Source organism: Falco punctatus, assembly GCF_963210335.1.
Source record: "Falco punctatus genome assembly, chromosome: 10".
Taxonomy (NCBI): Eukaryota; Metazoa; Chordata; class Aves; order Falconiformes; family Falconidae; genus Falco; species Falco punctatus.
In genome coordinates this window covers 22375668-22391432 of record NC_137590.1, presented here as the reverse complement: position 1 = coordinate 22391432, position 15765 = coordinate 22375668, and the positions used below count along the sequence as shown (strand labels likewise).

General features: G+C 37.7%; 1 protein-coding gene and 1 long non-coding RNA gene across 6 annotated transcripts in view; one reads left to right on the top strand and one right to left on the bottom strand.

The window, feature by feature from the left end:
• LOC308070739 overlaps window positions 1-15765 on the top strand; it is a 173010-nt gene that overhangs the window by 3181 nt on the left and 154064 nt on the right. The window lies entirely within an intron of this gene.
• NELL1 (neural EGFL like 1) overlaps window positions 1-15765 on the bottom strand; it is a 321378-nt gene that overhangs the window by 214423 nt on the left and 91190 nt on the right. For all 5 annotated transcript variants that reach the window (XR_013930834.1, XM_080405208.1, XM_080405205.1 and 2 more), the window contains exon 12: window positions 10029-10157. Coding sequence is in view for 4 of the 5 variants with exons in the window: in XM_080405208.1 (XP_080261334.1) it covers window positions 10029-10157 (129 nt within the window). In the remaining variant the exon portion in view is untranslated. The remainder of the gene's footprint in view (window positions 1-10028; window positions 10158-15765) is intronic.

The window sequence follows — 15765 nt, the reverse complement described above, 5'->3', positions numbered from 1 at the left end:
CATCTTTTCCAATTATTTCTTAACCTTTGTGGTTTGTTTTTCGTATGCACATTAGCTTTGAACACCCAGAACCATATCAGTGAGTCAGTTAATAAATCTTGCAGGGAAAAAAATGTGTATACAGTATAAACTTATATTTGTCATGGACTTAGAGAGACACCTGTACTTCTATAACTAATTCTGGTTTTCCATCTACTGGAAACAAAATATATTCACAGAAGGAAAAAGGCAATAGATAATATTTACTGGAACAGCCCCCAGTTATGCTATTACCCAGGGCAAAACACATTTTCTATTAAAAATAATAAAAAAATAAATATTTTTATGAGAAACCTGATGATTTTTCCATTCAGTTGTGGGGTTTTTTGACTGAAGGATAAAAAACTTAATTTCATTCAGTAGCTCAAAAAAAAAAAAAAATAACAGTTGTAGGAAGGAGGAGGTGGTTGGTTGCTTTGTTGCCCTTTTTTCTTGTTTTTCTTTCACAACTAACTTTAGGTAGAGAAAAGCCTTTAATTTTAATCATAAATCATTTTGCGGTCAACAGAAAACATGTGCTAGAAGTTCCCTGCATGCAGCAAAGCTGCTGTATTTGTGACCTATATTAGAGACCCTGAGCACTGTAAGTTTCCTGGCTCCCCAGAGTCCTAACACTTCACTTTCACCTTTGCAGCAACACTCATCTCTGCTACCTTCTCCCAAGATGGGGTGCTGTGGCTTCACGGCCAGGTGAAGTGCTGCTGTGTCCGCAGTGTCCCTATCCTCTTACAGCTCAGCATCTGTTCAAGAAGCACCAGAGCCTCGGACCCACTTGTACCAAATCAGCTGGAACTTCTTGAAGGTGTTATTGAAAAAAATTTTCTTTGACACATCACAGCAATGAGAACAGTTCCTAAGGAGTTTAATGCTATTTTTCCCCAACAGCCCCAACATCTATATAGAAATCTGAACAAAATTATTTTCTACATATACTTCACTGCGTCTGTTACCTGAGGACACAACACTTTCAGGCTGAGATCAGAGTCCTCGAAGTCCATCACGCAGGTCCTCTAGCGAATCAAGTTTTTTCCTGTGTTTTCAAAATTGATGGAGGGGGAGGTATTCATTTCAGTTTGTAACAGATCTTGCTGTAGGACCAGTGACAGATCTTGCTGTAGGACCAGTGACAGATCTTGCTGTAGGACCAGTGACAGATCTTGCTGTAGGACCAGTGCACATTCTTCCCTCTTCTGACCCACCCATGACAACTTATAGTTACATTTAGACAGCCTCAAATCAGATCTGTTGTTCTACTAGCATATTGCCAGCACAGACCTTGAAGCAGCTAGATGACATCACTTAGAACATACATTTTCAGAGGCTCACAGCCAAGCCCAGTCCAACAGGTCATCTACATATTGGCTGTGAGAACTTCCATATGGACAAGGGACTCCATACCCCACAAAGCCATTCCTTAAGAGCAACGAAGAGACAGCTTGAGCTGCAAAACTGCATATCAAGGTTCTTTCAAGTAGCTGAAAAAATATTTACAAGTGCCAGCATTTAAAAGAGATTATCCTTTTTATCATTTCAGGACTTTCAACTACGCAAAATAGTTGCCCTCTGCATTCCGAAGGGCTGCAAAAGGTAACCATAGAGAGCTGACAGCATCTCGTGTCCCTCCAGTGCTCTCCATACAAAACACGGTACAGGATAAAGGATAATAGAATCACAAAATAAATTTAGGTTAGAAGTTCCCTCTGGAGGTTTTCTATTCCAACCCCCTTTTGAACTCCACAGGCCTGTGAGAAAGTTGCTATTCTGTCAGATCCTGGGTAGCTAAAGGCTTTTGTGCTGCTATAAGAAGATGCTGTTTTGCATATATGCACACACACAGACATACGTCACAGATGCATACACACACAATCCCATAATTTTTTAAATGATTCCACTAATGCTCCAGATTTTACAAAAGGCACAGCCTCAACACCTCAACCTCTAGTTTTAAGAGCTACGCAATTTTTAGCAACTTCGGTAAAAGTACTGTTAAGTGGCTTCCATTCAAGTCCAAGCAAAACTTCATTATTCACAAATATTTCTCAGCATTTTACAGTCTAGCTCAACCATAAGCAAACTTCCAATCACCACCACAAGAACAACTCCAGATTTTCTTCTCTGCTTTGCTGCCAAAATGTTTGATGGAAACAGTTACCTGGCCTAAACCGCCACAGACCCACTAAAAACTCTTCCAAAGTTTTCTCTTTTTCACTGATGTCAGCAGAAATGTGACAAGAGCTACACTCTGTCATAGTTTGAAGAAAGAACCTTGGCAATATCAGGATCAATACAAGGGCTTAATGGGTAAAGAGCAGCAAGAGCTGTTTCTGCTCAAAGGGTTAGTACATGCACATCATGTCACCATTTATTGCATGGATTTCTCCCTCTTTCAGTGCTGGAACATGCAATGGGAACAATTTGCTATAAGCCCACGTAAAGATAATGACACTGATCCATCAGGAACATACAATCTTTTTTTTTTTTTTAGTTCCTACTGGTGATCTTTTAAGTCAGATTTGCTACAGTGAGTATCCAACAACATGTCATTGGGCTTTTCTTTAACCTACCTAAAAATGAAATAAAGTTCTATTTTTAAAAAAGTAGTAGTTAGAAGTGAAGGCTGTGTGAGGCACTCAGACTAGGCTGCCTCCTAGAGAGATTGTCCTAAAGAGAAGTAGTTCATTCCATCTCTGCTCCTACACACACACACCCCCAAAGTAAAAAATACACGAATGCATCCTTGCCCCCATATCTGGGATGTGGGCACAAAGGGATCCTGAAGGCTGAATGCAAATATGGACTGGAGAGACAGTGAAGTGCTTAAAAACAGACAGTGAACTAGACCAGTACTGTTTCACCCTGTATTAGAAATGATCAGCCTATTCTTGGCAAATAAAAAAAGGTTAAAAAAAAAAAGCTTTATATAAGAGATATCAAATTATGTCCAATACAATTCAGAAGAAGGCAACCCTAACATGTAAGAGCATTTGTTGAAAGGGAGACAGCATCCCCAATCCCTCCGTGTAAACAAAAATCCCAAGAGCCTCGCGCAGGATTTTTGTTGCCACGCTGAAGGGGCAAGGAGGTTTCTTTCCTTTAACAGCAATGATTGCAATCTATTCAAATGCAAGTTACTCACATAAGAACTGACAGTTGCAAGGCTCAATTTCTTTGGAGCCATAATTATTTATGACACTTTATTACAATAACTCCAAAACATATGGTTACCTTATTAGAAATTAGAATTTATTTTCATATAAATCTCAGCATGACATTACACCAAAAGAACCAAAGTTACTCCAGGGGATGGCAAATAATTTCACTTTTCAGGGTTTGGTAGTTGGAATACGAATTTAAGCTAATTCACTTGTAAATATAAAAGCAGTTTTGATAACACAAATGTCTAGAGCCATATAAGGCACAAACAATTTTCTGACAAGTTCTTGAACCTTCTTAGTATAAAAATTTTAACCATTTATTTGAAAACTTTTTCTCCACTAGCCAGTATATCACCTCTGCCTTTGAACACATGCATTTACTTTACAGGGGGGAGAGTCTATTTTGTTTTTTATTCAGTCTCCTCCAGTAACGGCTCACAGCACGATGAAACTGCAGTCTCATTTAAAGTAAGTCCATAAACACGCAAAGGCAGGAGACTAACAAGTGCCTGACTTCTGATCATGTTATAGAAGACAAATTTGAGTTCATGCAATGGTTAAGATTATTGTTTAAAATAAAAAGCCTTTATGAAAACAGCAGGCAGGACAAATGTATTACATGCAATATATCACCAAGAGAAGGGACTTTCACTGATTAATAGGATTACCCACATCAGTGGAAGTTTAAAATTGACACTGTCAGGTCAATGAAGTTTTTATATTAGGTTAACAAGTGTCTTTCAAAGAAACTGTAAGCTTTAAAAAAAAAAAAAACAACCTGGCATCAAGTCACATGTTTATAAAAAGGTGTGGGGATGTGTGGGGTGGCTGGATTGGGTTTTTTAGCTGGGGGCGGGGGGGCGATGGTGATGTTCTTGTTTTGTTGCGGTGTTTGTTTGGTTTGGGGTTTTTTAAAGTCTTTACGTGGGGACTTGGTTACAACTGAAACACTGCCATAGATGTTGTCTTTGCAGCAGACATTATGATCTTAACTGTAACGTTTTTAGATTTTTCTCCTGCCTTCCTCTTTGCTATGGTTTCAGCACAGAGAAAAATTCAGTGCATTTGCAAAAAACGTAGTCATTTGCCATCATTTGTCCCACTTGCTTAACTTGCGGTAATTCAGCAAGTATGCAGCATGTACTTATGCATATACGTACAACAACGCAACACCTTTCACACAGAGCGAGTAACAACTGCAGGAAATACGAACGTCTTGTAAGGCAGGTTTTTTGAGAGTACAACAACAGAAGGATTACCATTAAAAGATGAACCAGAAGTCAGGTGAACGGACACCATCCAAAATCACAGCCATACATCACCACCACACAGAAGGTTTCTATGATACCACACAATATTAATGTCACCTCCCAAGCCACAATGCAGCGCAATTAAAACAGCTGCAATAAAATTGCTACAGAGGAGGAGGGGAAAACTCAACAAAACTCAACTTACACAGCAAGAAAAACATCAGCTCTGGAAACTCAGTGGATTGCCAGCAGACTTTTACTCTGAAGGCCGTATGCAGGTCTGAGTTTATTGTTTTTCAGTTTAAACTGCTTGTAAAGAGTTCTGCGCACTAAACAGCTATTTACATAAAGGATGTGATGTGCCTAAGGATTAAACATTAGAGGTAAGCTTTATGAAGCTCTCTCATCTTCAGAACTATAACAGAAGCCATATTGTATGATGAAAGATTTTTCTTGTCCCTCTGTATGCTGCAATAGAAGTAAACTTTTATTTTTGTTTTTCATTAAAGCATGCCGATAGTGAGGTCTTTGCACTTGGAACTATATCAATAATCTTAAAAGGATGATTTTTTTCCTGATTTCTGTGGCAACAGGAAAAAAAACACCTTCTTCCTCTACATTTTGCCATTATATTTTTCTATATGACTTTCAGAAAACAAACATTTTCTGACCAAACCTACATTAACGTATCTTCAGAACAGGGTTTTTTTCCAACATACCTACATATCTATCTTTCTGTAAAGAATTTCCTGACTATATCTGACATCATAAAGTTCAAAGGTAAAGAAACAGAAAGCAGTAAAGACCACTCCTATGTGTCTGGAATATACTTATAAAGTACAAGGAAATTAAACATGAATTTATTTTTAAAGTAACTAGCAGCTGAATCCTGACGTTCCAAGCTTACCCCCTCTCAGGCTGAGAATAGCCTTATGTACCTAAGCTCAAGACTCCTGAGTTGGAAAATGGTACATCTGTTTTTCCACAAACCTAAGATAAGAAGGAATGGGATCTCTTGGTATACAAGCTCAAATACTGAGACGACTAACTTGCAGAGCTCTAAATCAAAATGCATGAAACAGACCACACACACACACAAAAGAAAGAAAGTAAAGAGGAGGAAGAAAAATACTAGCCTTCGAACCTCATTGTCAAGTACGTGAGAGACAAAGCTTTTTCTTGTCTGCCCTCAGAGGTCTCGGCCCAAAAGCAGAGCTCCCAGCCTGTCCTGGAGAATTTCTCTAACCCTAACCACACCGCCTGCCTGCAGCTCTCCTGGAGCCATGTGCAGTATCAGGCTGTTGCAGAAGCGAGACTGGACAGCTAGCCAGGGAGCAGAAGCTACGGAAGACCACTGCATGATGGTATGGCACGTCAGGCGAAGTTTGCCTGGTCTGTCCATGCTGCATGCTTGGGTCCATGCTCAGGGGCAAACCACTCAGTTTTCTCCCAAGGCTTTCATTCATGTTTACGCCATCTCGCTCCCCTGACCCAGACCATGGATAAAAATATTAAACAGAATATAGGGGAAAACACGCCCTACAATTCAATCACACAATGAGAATACTGATCTTGTAGGTCCACTTTAACCAATGGATCCTTTCTTATATTATACCCCTTATGAGAGGAACATTCTCTGGTGACAGTGGTTAAGTACATGATGTGTAACGTCACAGGACATCTTGTCATATGCTACTGTATCACTTTTACTAGATGCTTCTTGGGGGCATCAGTAGCTGTGCATGAAGGACAGAAGGTTAATACTAATTTTCTTGTTTCGTGCACTCTTATCAGTGAGAAGAGGCATACATTCATCCTAACTGAAAGAGTTCATTCCACTTCAGATTTAAACATTCAGATTTAAACAGCTCTCACAATTAATCAGAGCTCAACAGCAATTAGGTATTTAATCACTTTTGCACCAACACAACAACTTTGTGGGCAAAAAGGGCTGTTAATATTTCAAGCTAAAAAGGTAATAAAGAATGAAGAAGTGAGATGTGGCAGGAAAAAATGATTCTGCTTTTGCTGTCTCTGGTGGATAGCTGAATATCCACCTTTTCAGAAAAGATGACTCTGCTTGTTAGCATCTAGAAAGTGAGGATAATCATGCTAGCAACAAGCCTGACTTTCAGCTGATCCAGCTTTATTTTTCTTACTTTCTCTTTGAGCTTCAGACCCCATTTGCTGACAGTTCCCTGTCCCTTAGTTTGCATTATGCAGACTGGTCCTATTACTATTTGTTAAGTAGTCACAAACTGCGGAGATTTCTGGCTTTAAAAAAATACAAGTATTTGCAGGTCTGCCGTACGTGACCCATAACATGGCTGGAAGAATCAGCATGAGACACACTTAAATTAATTCCCCATTTTTGTCCTGGTTTTGCCACTCAACTCCTACGCCATGTGTAACTAAATCTCATGCACGCAGCTTTCAGCTCTCAACATGGATGCTCCTATGTCATGTGGTAAAAAGTCACAGCTGCAAGTGCATACATGCTGCTACACCTTGAATGCTTGCATCCTGCAGACATTGGGCTTGCTAGCTACTTGTGCGGTTCCCAGAATTTATCCATGGATATGTGACAGAGATAAACGCATACTGGTTCAACACTTGTGCCTACATAACCCCAAGAGCAGTTAAAACCTCAGTCAACATGATAAACAGAAAAATACCTGTAAGTCCCTTTGCAAATAAGAATGCTCTAATTATATCTCATATATGCAAGACAAGTAGGCAAGTGTCAAAAAACCAACAAAAAAACCCCAAAACTTTTCTGGTTTCAAGCAAAATACATTGCTTTTACAGAACACAGATAATCTCCACTTACATACTTCATTCATTACAAGCTTCATTTACCTGTTTGTTTTCAGAAACTGTCTTCCCTAAACATATCTATGTTATCTCAAAAATGGAATGCATATAGTGAGTGGTTATCCTACACTTATATTTTGACATGAGTAGCTGCTAACTACTTGAAAAGGAGTTACTGCAAATGAATAGTAAAAGCCTCTCATGTTTTTATTTTACAAATTTGCTGATGACAATTCTCTGACAGAAGTTAGAATCTTTTTGATTTTTTTCCACCATACTGCAGATGTGAATACAGAATGTTAAACAAAAAGACACAAATACGTGTCAAAAAGCAAAGCAGACTAACACAATTTTTCAGAGATCTCACAAGATCAAAATGATGCCATAAGGTCCAGCAGGATAAAACTGGACCTGCGTGTGTGAATAAGAGCGAGCAGAAACAACAGTAAAAACACAGGTAAGGTTAAATAACACCATACATAAGAATTCACATGCACAAGTATTTCAGATAAATTGGAAGAGAGAAGAAATCCAGAAAGCTCCAGTTAATGATCTGCTTGTGTCATTTAGCAGCGCATGTCACAAGTATGAAATAGTTTAACCTCGCCAGTTCAAAGGAAACAGTAATCTTACACGTCTTTTAAGTTTCAGCGCTCAAGAATGATGAAGACAAATTCAGAACTACAGCTGAGAATATTTTCCTTGCTTCTACAGGTATTTTGTATGTTTAATAGCTCTTGTTTAGGTGCTTTTCCCATTTACTTCTTGGACAGTACACACAGAAATCCAGAATTCCACAAAAAAATCCACCCCTTTACTATAACAACACCCTGCCAAAGTGTACCTTCAGATACCTGGCTTTGTTTTCCTTTATTTAAATCACAGTTTCACCATGCATTTGGAAACATTATACACCCAACTATGAAATGATTCTGTTTAGCAGATTAAATGCATAGGTGAGAGAAACTAGGTTAGAGAGGCATTGAAATAAATTTTGCAGAAAGCTGTTCTGTGGAGTGAAAGGAAACTGCATAGGGCTGAAAGGAGTCACCTCTTGGCTAATCAATTTGTCATTACGTGTCTGTAATTCCCCTTGCTAAAACACCTTCTCTTCTCTATCTCATAAGCACTACTCTCCATCTAGCACATTTATAATTTTGCAACATGCAGAGAACACCTCTCTCATCTATCTCATGGTCTCAAGCAGCAAAAGCACCTGTGTTTGTTCTGTTGCCTCATGTTTCATCCACACGCCCAGAAGACTGGGATTCAATTTGCCCTTCCTACATTTAATGCAACATAGGGTCAGGTATGTTGTAGTTCCCACTAATTTCTTCAAAAAGCTTTTTTTTTTCCCCACCACTACCACTAATGCACTACCAACTTCTCCAGTATTATTTGAGTCAAGATGTTTGAGGGTTTTTTCCATAGAGGAAAAAAGGGACAGTCTGCTACTAGGTAAATAAAAACACTAAGCACTGATTTTATTTAAAACAGTAAAAAAGAACATATAGAGGATTCTGTATCATAGCTGATAAAGAGCCTTGTTACTGCCTTCTGATTTCTGAAAAGTTCTTGAAGTACATATAGAGCAGCTCTTCTCACAGTTTTTTGTTCAAAAAAAAAAGTTTCTCTATATACAGTTTATCTGCTGCCTACCTTTAAAAACAAATGTGTCAAGTGTTTTCCCAGTCCCTGAGAACGCATGTAGAGGACTGCTCAAATTCTTCTTTGTAGAGAACTGACTAAATACCATAAGATTTATAGTTGCAATTTACTGAACAGCTTCATAAAGTGATATTTAAAGCAGTCCTGCTCACTTACATACACTAAAAAGTCTTTTTATGAAAGCGGGATCATTTAAGCCCAGCCCATGCATGTCTCTCTTATTCTTTCATCCTGTCTTTCAATGCTTACAGTATATTTTAACAGCTTGTCCAAAATGCCATCTCCCTTCCATCACCAGTACGATGGGAAAAAGAATCTAGGGAAGTATTTTCTTGCAAAGTAGCTGAAAAACCTCCTACGATGGCCAAGATTAAATATTGCAGCCTGACATATAAGGGCATTAAAAATAACTCACAATGCAAAGGCAGGAAGGAATGTGCTATATGTTGATTCATCAATTTAGTTTTTAATAAGTACATCATAGCTATGAATAACAGCCAGCTTTAGAAAACACTGAGAAACAAAAAAAAAGAAAATAATGCCCCACTGCATTCATTCCTGTGATGGAATAATACATCAACAGAAGTACCTCAGCTACAGTCTTCTCAGAAATGGGTCTCTTCTGTGTCATAGGAAAACCATTTCAGTAAAGTACCCATCCCACAGAAGTACTTCGGGAAGGACTGCAGATCATCATTTCTATATTCAAGCCCCAGTACACTTTCACACTTACCTTTCTCACAAATGCCAGCAGAATTCCCACTTCCTAAATTAACGCATCATATAAAGATGCTGTTCTCTAAAAAACATTTTATAAGGTAGGTGCTGTTGTCCGAAAACCTCTATTTTAGAAATTGGAATGACAGCCTGACCATGGGGTGCCAAGGCATAACTGCACGAGGCGTGCCCATAGGTAGGTAATCTGAATGGTCCAGCACCACTTCTAATCTTCAGTCCATATTTATGAACGCAAAAAGGGTCCTAGTGATACACACCATCATGAAACTGAACTTTGCAATGTAATTCATTCATCAACCATTTATTTAACACTATGTTGCTGAATACGCTGTTAAGGGGACCAGTACTTGAATATTTTGTTTACCTTCACAATACGCGGAGTCCCCTTGGATAGAGAGATAACCATTCTTGCATTCACAAGTAGCTTTTGTGTTCCGATTTTTGCACTCTGAATTTTCACCACATCTGTGTCCCTCCGCACAGAAGTTATGGCCTGAAACACAAGGAACATGCAAGCTGGTATTAAAGTTTTTTTTTCCCCAGTTATACAGGTTTAATATTTGCATTGACTGTATCATTATGAAAAACTCTGGCAGGCTACATTCTATAAACCTATCCAGTGCATGCAGGCTTTTTGGATTCCCCCATGAATTCATTCTCAGTAAAACCATTTTGTTCAAAAATGTATTTGCATGACTAGCTTTAGTCAGGAGAAAAGACAACTTCAAAGGAGGAAGCAATGACAATACATTAGTCTTCTACTGAACCTATGTAGGATAAAGTGGCACCTTATCTCCGATTGCCAAGAAGTGTAATACTAACTTACATCAAAAGGATAATACAGTGTAATACAGAAAAAAATCCTTCACAATTCTCTTATTATGCATAATCATGCATGCTTTTAGAAGAGTAAAAATGAGACGTTGCATTAGAACACAAAACTGCACTGGTAATCAAAACAACCTCATACATACTGCCCTGTAATTCTGTCATCAAAAACTAGCTGGATTGTTTCTAAAGTTTACAATTAATCCATGCATCATGTTTTGTAGGGGAGAATTTTTATTAATCTCTCCTTTTTCCTTAACACAAATTCTCAGTAGTTTCTTTGTGAACAGTTTCTTTTATCCCATACAAAGTCATTTCTAAGAACATGATGAACTTTTGCACTTCCTTCTATAAAGGCATAACTGGCTGAAGTTCTTTCTTCCCGATTTTCAGTATTTCTCAAAGATGTGTCAAAATCTCTTTCTGCTCAAGTCTAACGTGAAAGCAACTTTATCTATTTAAAGGTACTCCACTGGAAGTACCGTAAGAGATAACTAAATACCTTACAGAATGTGACAACAGGATATTTTTTTTCTCCCCATTAGTTTATTTTTGATGGATTTTTCTTTATTAATACCCAAGAGACAATTTCTATTTGCCCGAGATGCATTATATGTTTGATAAATCCTACTTTTTCTGGATTTTTCTCTCCTGGAAGGAGGGCAACCAGAAACCCAGACATACCATTGTATTTACAATTTTACATGTATTCATGTAAGCGCAAGCTGGAATACAAGAACAGTTTTTGCCAATTCTGCCTGGTCATAACGGAGCAAACTAGAAGTTCTGGTTCATTGCTCCTAAACTTTCCTAACATCCCCTGAAGACAGCTATAAAAAAAAGATGACCTGGACTTCTAAGATCTAAATGCCAGATTCAGACCTTTGGTCATATCCCTTGCTTTGATATTCTTTAAAGAATTTCAGAAGATTTTAGCTTACACTAAATATAGCTTTCATCTACAGTAAGCAAATTTTCACAGGGCTATACTGAAGCTGTTGCTCATTGATGGTTTTTTAATTTGTTTTTTAACACACACTTCAGTCATTACTAATTTAAAACACAAGTTTTGTCATTTCAGTGCACTCCAGCTTTCATGAGTCTGATCATCTAACTTTAGGTTGCCAGGTCAGTATTTTTAAAGAAATAACACTTGTTAGCAAGGAGGACTCTTCCTCAGTGCCAACATCCAACTCACACTAAAACTTCTGTTTCATGTTATTAACAACCAAGGTATCTTCCTTGTGCTCAGTTAGTTCATTCTTTCATTGTAATCCAACTTGCGAAAAAGAACTAATTTCATTAATGAATACTGCAGATACCCTTTCTAGTCTTCATTCATTTCACAGTCTGGTAAAAACCATTCAAGTATTCCAGATACAGCCTTGTCAAGCCTGAGTACGTTTTATACTGGCAAAAAAGGGCACAGTTACACTGCCTGTAGCCATTTATGCAATCACAGTACTTGACTTCTCATTTTTGCCTTTATAATTTTAATTGAAATCGAACACTGGAACCCATCTCCCCAAACTTATCCATTCAGCATCTAATTTATACTCCCCAAGCAGGATTACTATTCTGTTGGCATTCCAGATAATATCCAAGAGAGAACATGCTTTATAACATTTTCTTTGTCACTGCTTCCCTTAAGACTATGACATCCTAGACTATTTCCTGCTTCTTTAGAATAATAATTCTCCTCTGAATTCATACACAGTAGTAGTTTTACATTTGATTATTATTGGTAGATACTACTAGTCAGAACCAATGTAACATATCAGTGTGTTAAGCTAGGCACTATAAAAATACCACATTTTAATTTACTGTGGATTGCTACTACTGTCCTAGTACAATTTAAGTATATTTATTTATTTATATCCAAACCTGTAAAAGATATTTCATCTTTCTCAGTGTGTTTTAGTTACAATAGTCCTATACAACTTTCTGCACCAAAAAAAAACCTTATTTCTAGGTTCTTTTTATCCCAGTGAGTCAACATTTTACCTTGTAATCAGTTCATGGCAAATTTAAGGCTTACAACTAGCCAAAAGGTATGGCTTCTTAGGCTTAAGTTCCAACACAAGTCCCACATCCCAGGTCAACCACTCTTCTCTAACAGCACTTTCTCCCAAGAACATGACACTGATTAGTTTTCAGCATCACATCATGGCTCTACGAACCCTTCACTGTTTATCTGGCACCTCTGAAATTCATCAGTAGATACAATGACTATCCTAACTATCCATTATAAAATTCTCTGGAAAAAGAAGTACTGCTTTTGTTCCCCTGTTTTCAACTCTAATATGAACTGTCTCCATTCAGAATTAGACTCTTTCTTATGTTTTCAAGATTGAAGGCTGTTTAAAGAGCATAGAAGAACATAAGTAATGCTCCAATTCTGTAACTTGTGTAATTAGAGGCTCTAAAGAACTTCTCTCCGTAAGAATGCACAATGATAGAACACCTACTACATCTCTAGATTGCCCTGGCATTTATTAAAAGACCTGTGAAATGCTGTTTCCTCTTTTTTAAAATACTGACTAAAAGTGACTCAACTTCAATTTCCCATAGCATTTCAGAAAACTTGTTCAATACATCTCTAAGTGGAAAGTGGAAGCCATGCCTGTTAAGAGCATGCACAATGCTAGAACACTGTATGTTACCAAACTTTTACAAAACAAATGTACTTCAAAGGTTAAACAGCAGAAAAGAAAATGTACTTGATTGTATAGAAGAGTATGGGTTCACTGTGCCTCTGTCAGAGTAAGCATACCACTGATGGGATCAGAGGTTTTTCCAAGTACTTCTCTTTTGCAGTGAAGATGTACATTTAGCACTTCAAAAGAGCCAAGAGGAACATACCAAGGAAGCGTGGTTCTTGCATTTCTTAGACCTTGGTCTACTTTCTTCCAGGCTGGGGTTTTGAGACAAGAAAGGAATGAAATGCTATCTACTTTATTTTACTTCCTACTGGACCCGAGTGCTTTTTCTGTTCTTCTGGCAAATAAAGCCCACCTCATATTCGGACTGTAATGTGAAGAAATAAGCTAGCTGTGTTCTTCTCACCTTTAACAGTCCTAATTCAATTTCTAATTTAGCTAAATACTTCAATCCTTTCTCACCAGCAGAACAGTCAGGAATGTACACAGGGCCACTGACTGCTATGACCGTGCTTATACTCTTGACTATAAACTAGAAGGGACCTAAGCACTGACTTAAACATCAATCTAATCATGTCAAAACTATTTATGGAAGCAATTACTTATCTCCAAGCAAGCACAATGGAGAAGAATGCAAATGCCTGATTTTTATTAATTCTTTGGTGTGAAATGGATTATAGGGTTCCTTTAAAATACCTACACAGATGGCAAGACCACCCATTGATACCGCCACCATGGGTGGCAGCTAGCAGAGGGCATGCATTCTGACTGCCCGGGTCAAAGTAACTGAATTACTAAGACTTCAGAATATTCAGCCATGTCTTATCTGAAAGAGTCAATGCCTCTCTAAATATGAGAAATGGCTTAAAATAGAATCACCACATCTGAGCAAGCAGGCAATTGGAGAGGATTTGACAGAAGCCCACAAAATCTTAAATACTTCTGATTATCTAAACTAATTTCAGGCCAACACAGATGAAAAGGCAAGTGAGCATGAATTAAAATTACAGATAAACACATTCAGAACAGATGTCAGAAACCATTTTACACACACAGAGTCATAGGTGTGCACAACAGCCCTTCAAAGTCATTCAAGACATTGAAGATACAATTAGATACTACCAATAGGGGAATTCAATACTGAGGAGTGTGTTCAGATTTTTGATGGGCCTGATGTTATCTGTTCCTTCCCCAAACATTTCTGGTAACACTACTCTCTCCCTTTATCAAGGCTGCTGAAATGTTGCTCCAATTTTTCTTAAAAAGATACTTGTATTTTTCTCCTTCTTTCTTCTGACTCTAGAATGACCATTAATATATGTACTAAGACAATTACGAAAAAGATCAGATTTCATGCTAGCAGACATAAAACTATCACTTCTGCAGCATCGGGAACTGCGTAACTGGCTGAGCTTAGGGGTCCCAAGTCAGATTACCTAAAATTAAACATTTATTGTGTTTTGAGACACCTGAACATTATTCCTATTTTTACAAGCTTCCCAACATCATCAGGTTCCAGTTCCCAGAATCTGTTTTTCCAGAGCAGCATGGCTGTTCTGTGCTGTCATCCAGTTTAAGTACATCTTTGGGTATTTGGCTTAATTATTGAGGAATGCAAGAACTCAATCAAGACTACAGCTGGAATCCATGTCTTATATCCATATTTCTTCCTACTTTTTCTTTTCCTATGGGCCACACTAACACGCCTCTCCTTTTTCTGAGTGTTTCCTTATATCTAATGCTTTCTTGTACTACTTACAATTCCCTAGCTGTTCACTTCAAGAACTGCAAAACCCCTGTTATCCTGCTCTTCAAGAAGCTACCCTTCAGCAATCCACATTTCACTGTTTCACATTTCAGAGGCTTCTAAAAGGAATGCTGACAATGCTTCCATTAATAGCGTTAGTAACATTCAAAAGGTCAACAAAATTTCAAAAGTTTCAAAATTTCAACCTCAAAATCTTTACTTTTGTTATAATTCAAGTGAGTAATTAGTAACAGTTACTACATAAATGTGTAAAATTTGCACTAGCAACTACACGCTTTCATGGGCATAATTCAGCAGTCAATCTAAACCCATCAGCTGAACCATACTGCAGGACAGCAAATAAAAATTACTTTCTCCAGAAACCAAAGAGCTCTCACCACTTCATTATTTCTTCACACTGCCTCTTTTAAGGAGAGCATGACTGAAGCTGCTTGGGTTGTTAAGGCTATTCTTACACACTAAAATTGTGAACATAACATAAAAATTCTCTCATGAAACTTTATTTGAATCACTCATTCAAAAGAGAAAAAAATCTCCTCTTTCAAAATTATACACTGTCTTTGGCAGGGAGAAAAACAGCTAAAGGGAACAATAAAACACTTTTATGACACTATTTTTTTGTACTAGATTTGTCCCTGGGCTATAAAAAATGTAGCAGGCATGCTCTAAGAAAAATGAGTGATTCTCCAATAAGTAGTAAAAAATATATTTTATTACACAATGATTCTTTGTAAAATTTTTAAATTAACTAAATTTCTGCAAGTCTAGAAGAGGACTTAATAATTTCACATTGCCTTGCAGAAAAGTATAAAGTAGCCACATAGTCTAAACAGATATTTATATTA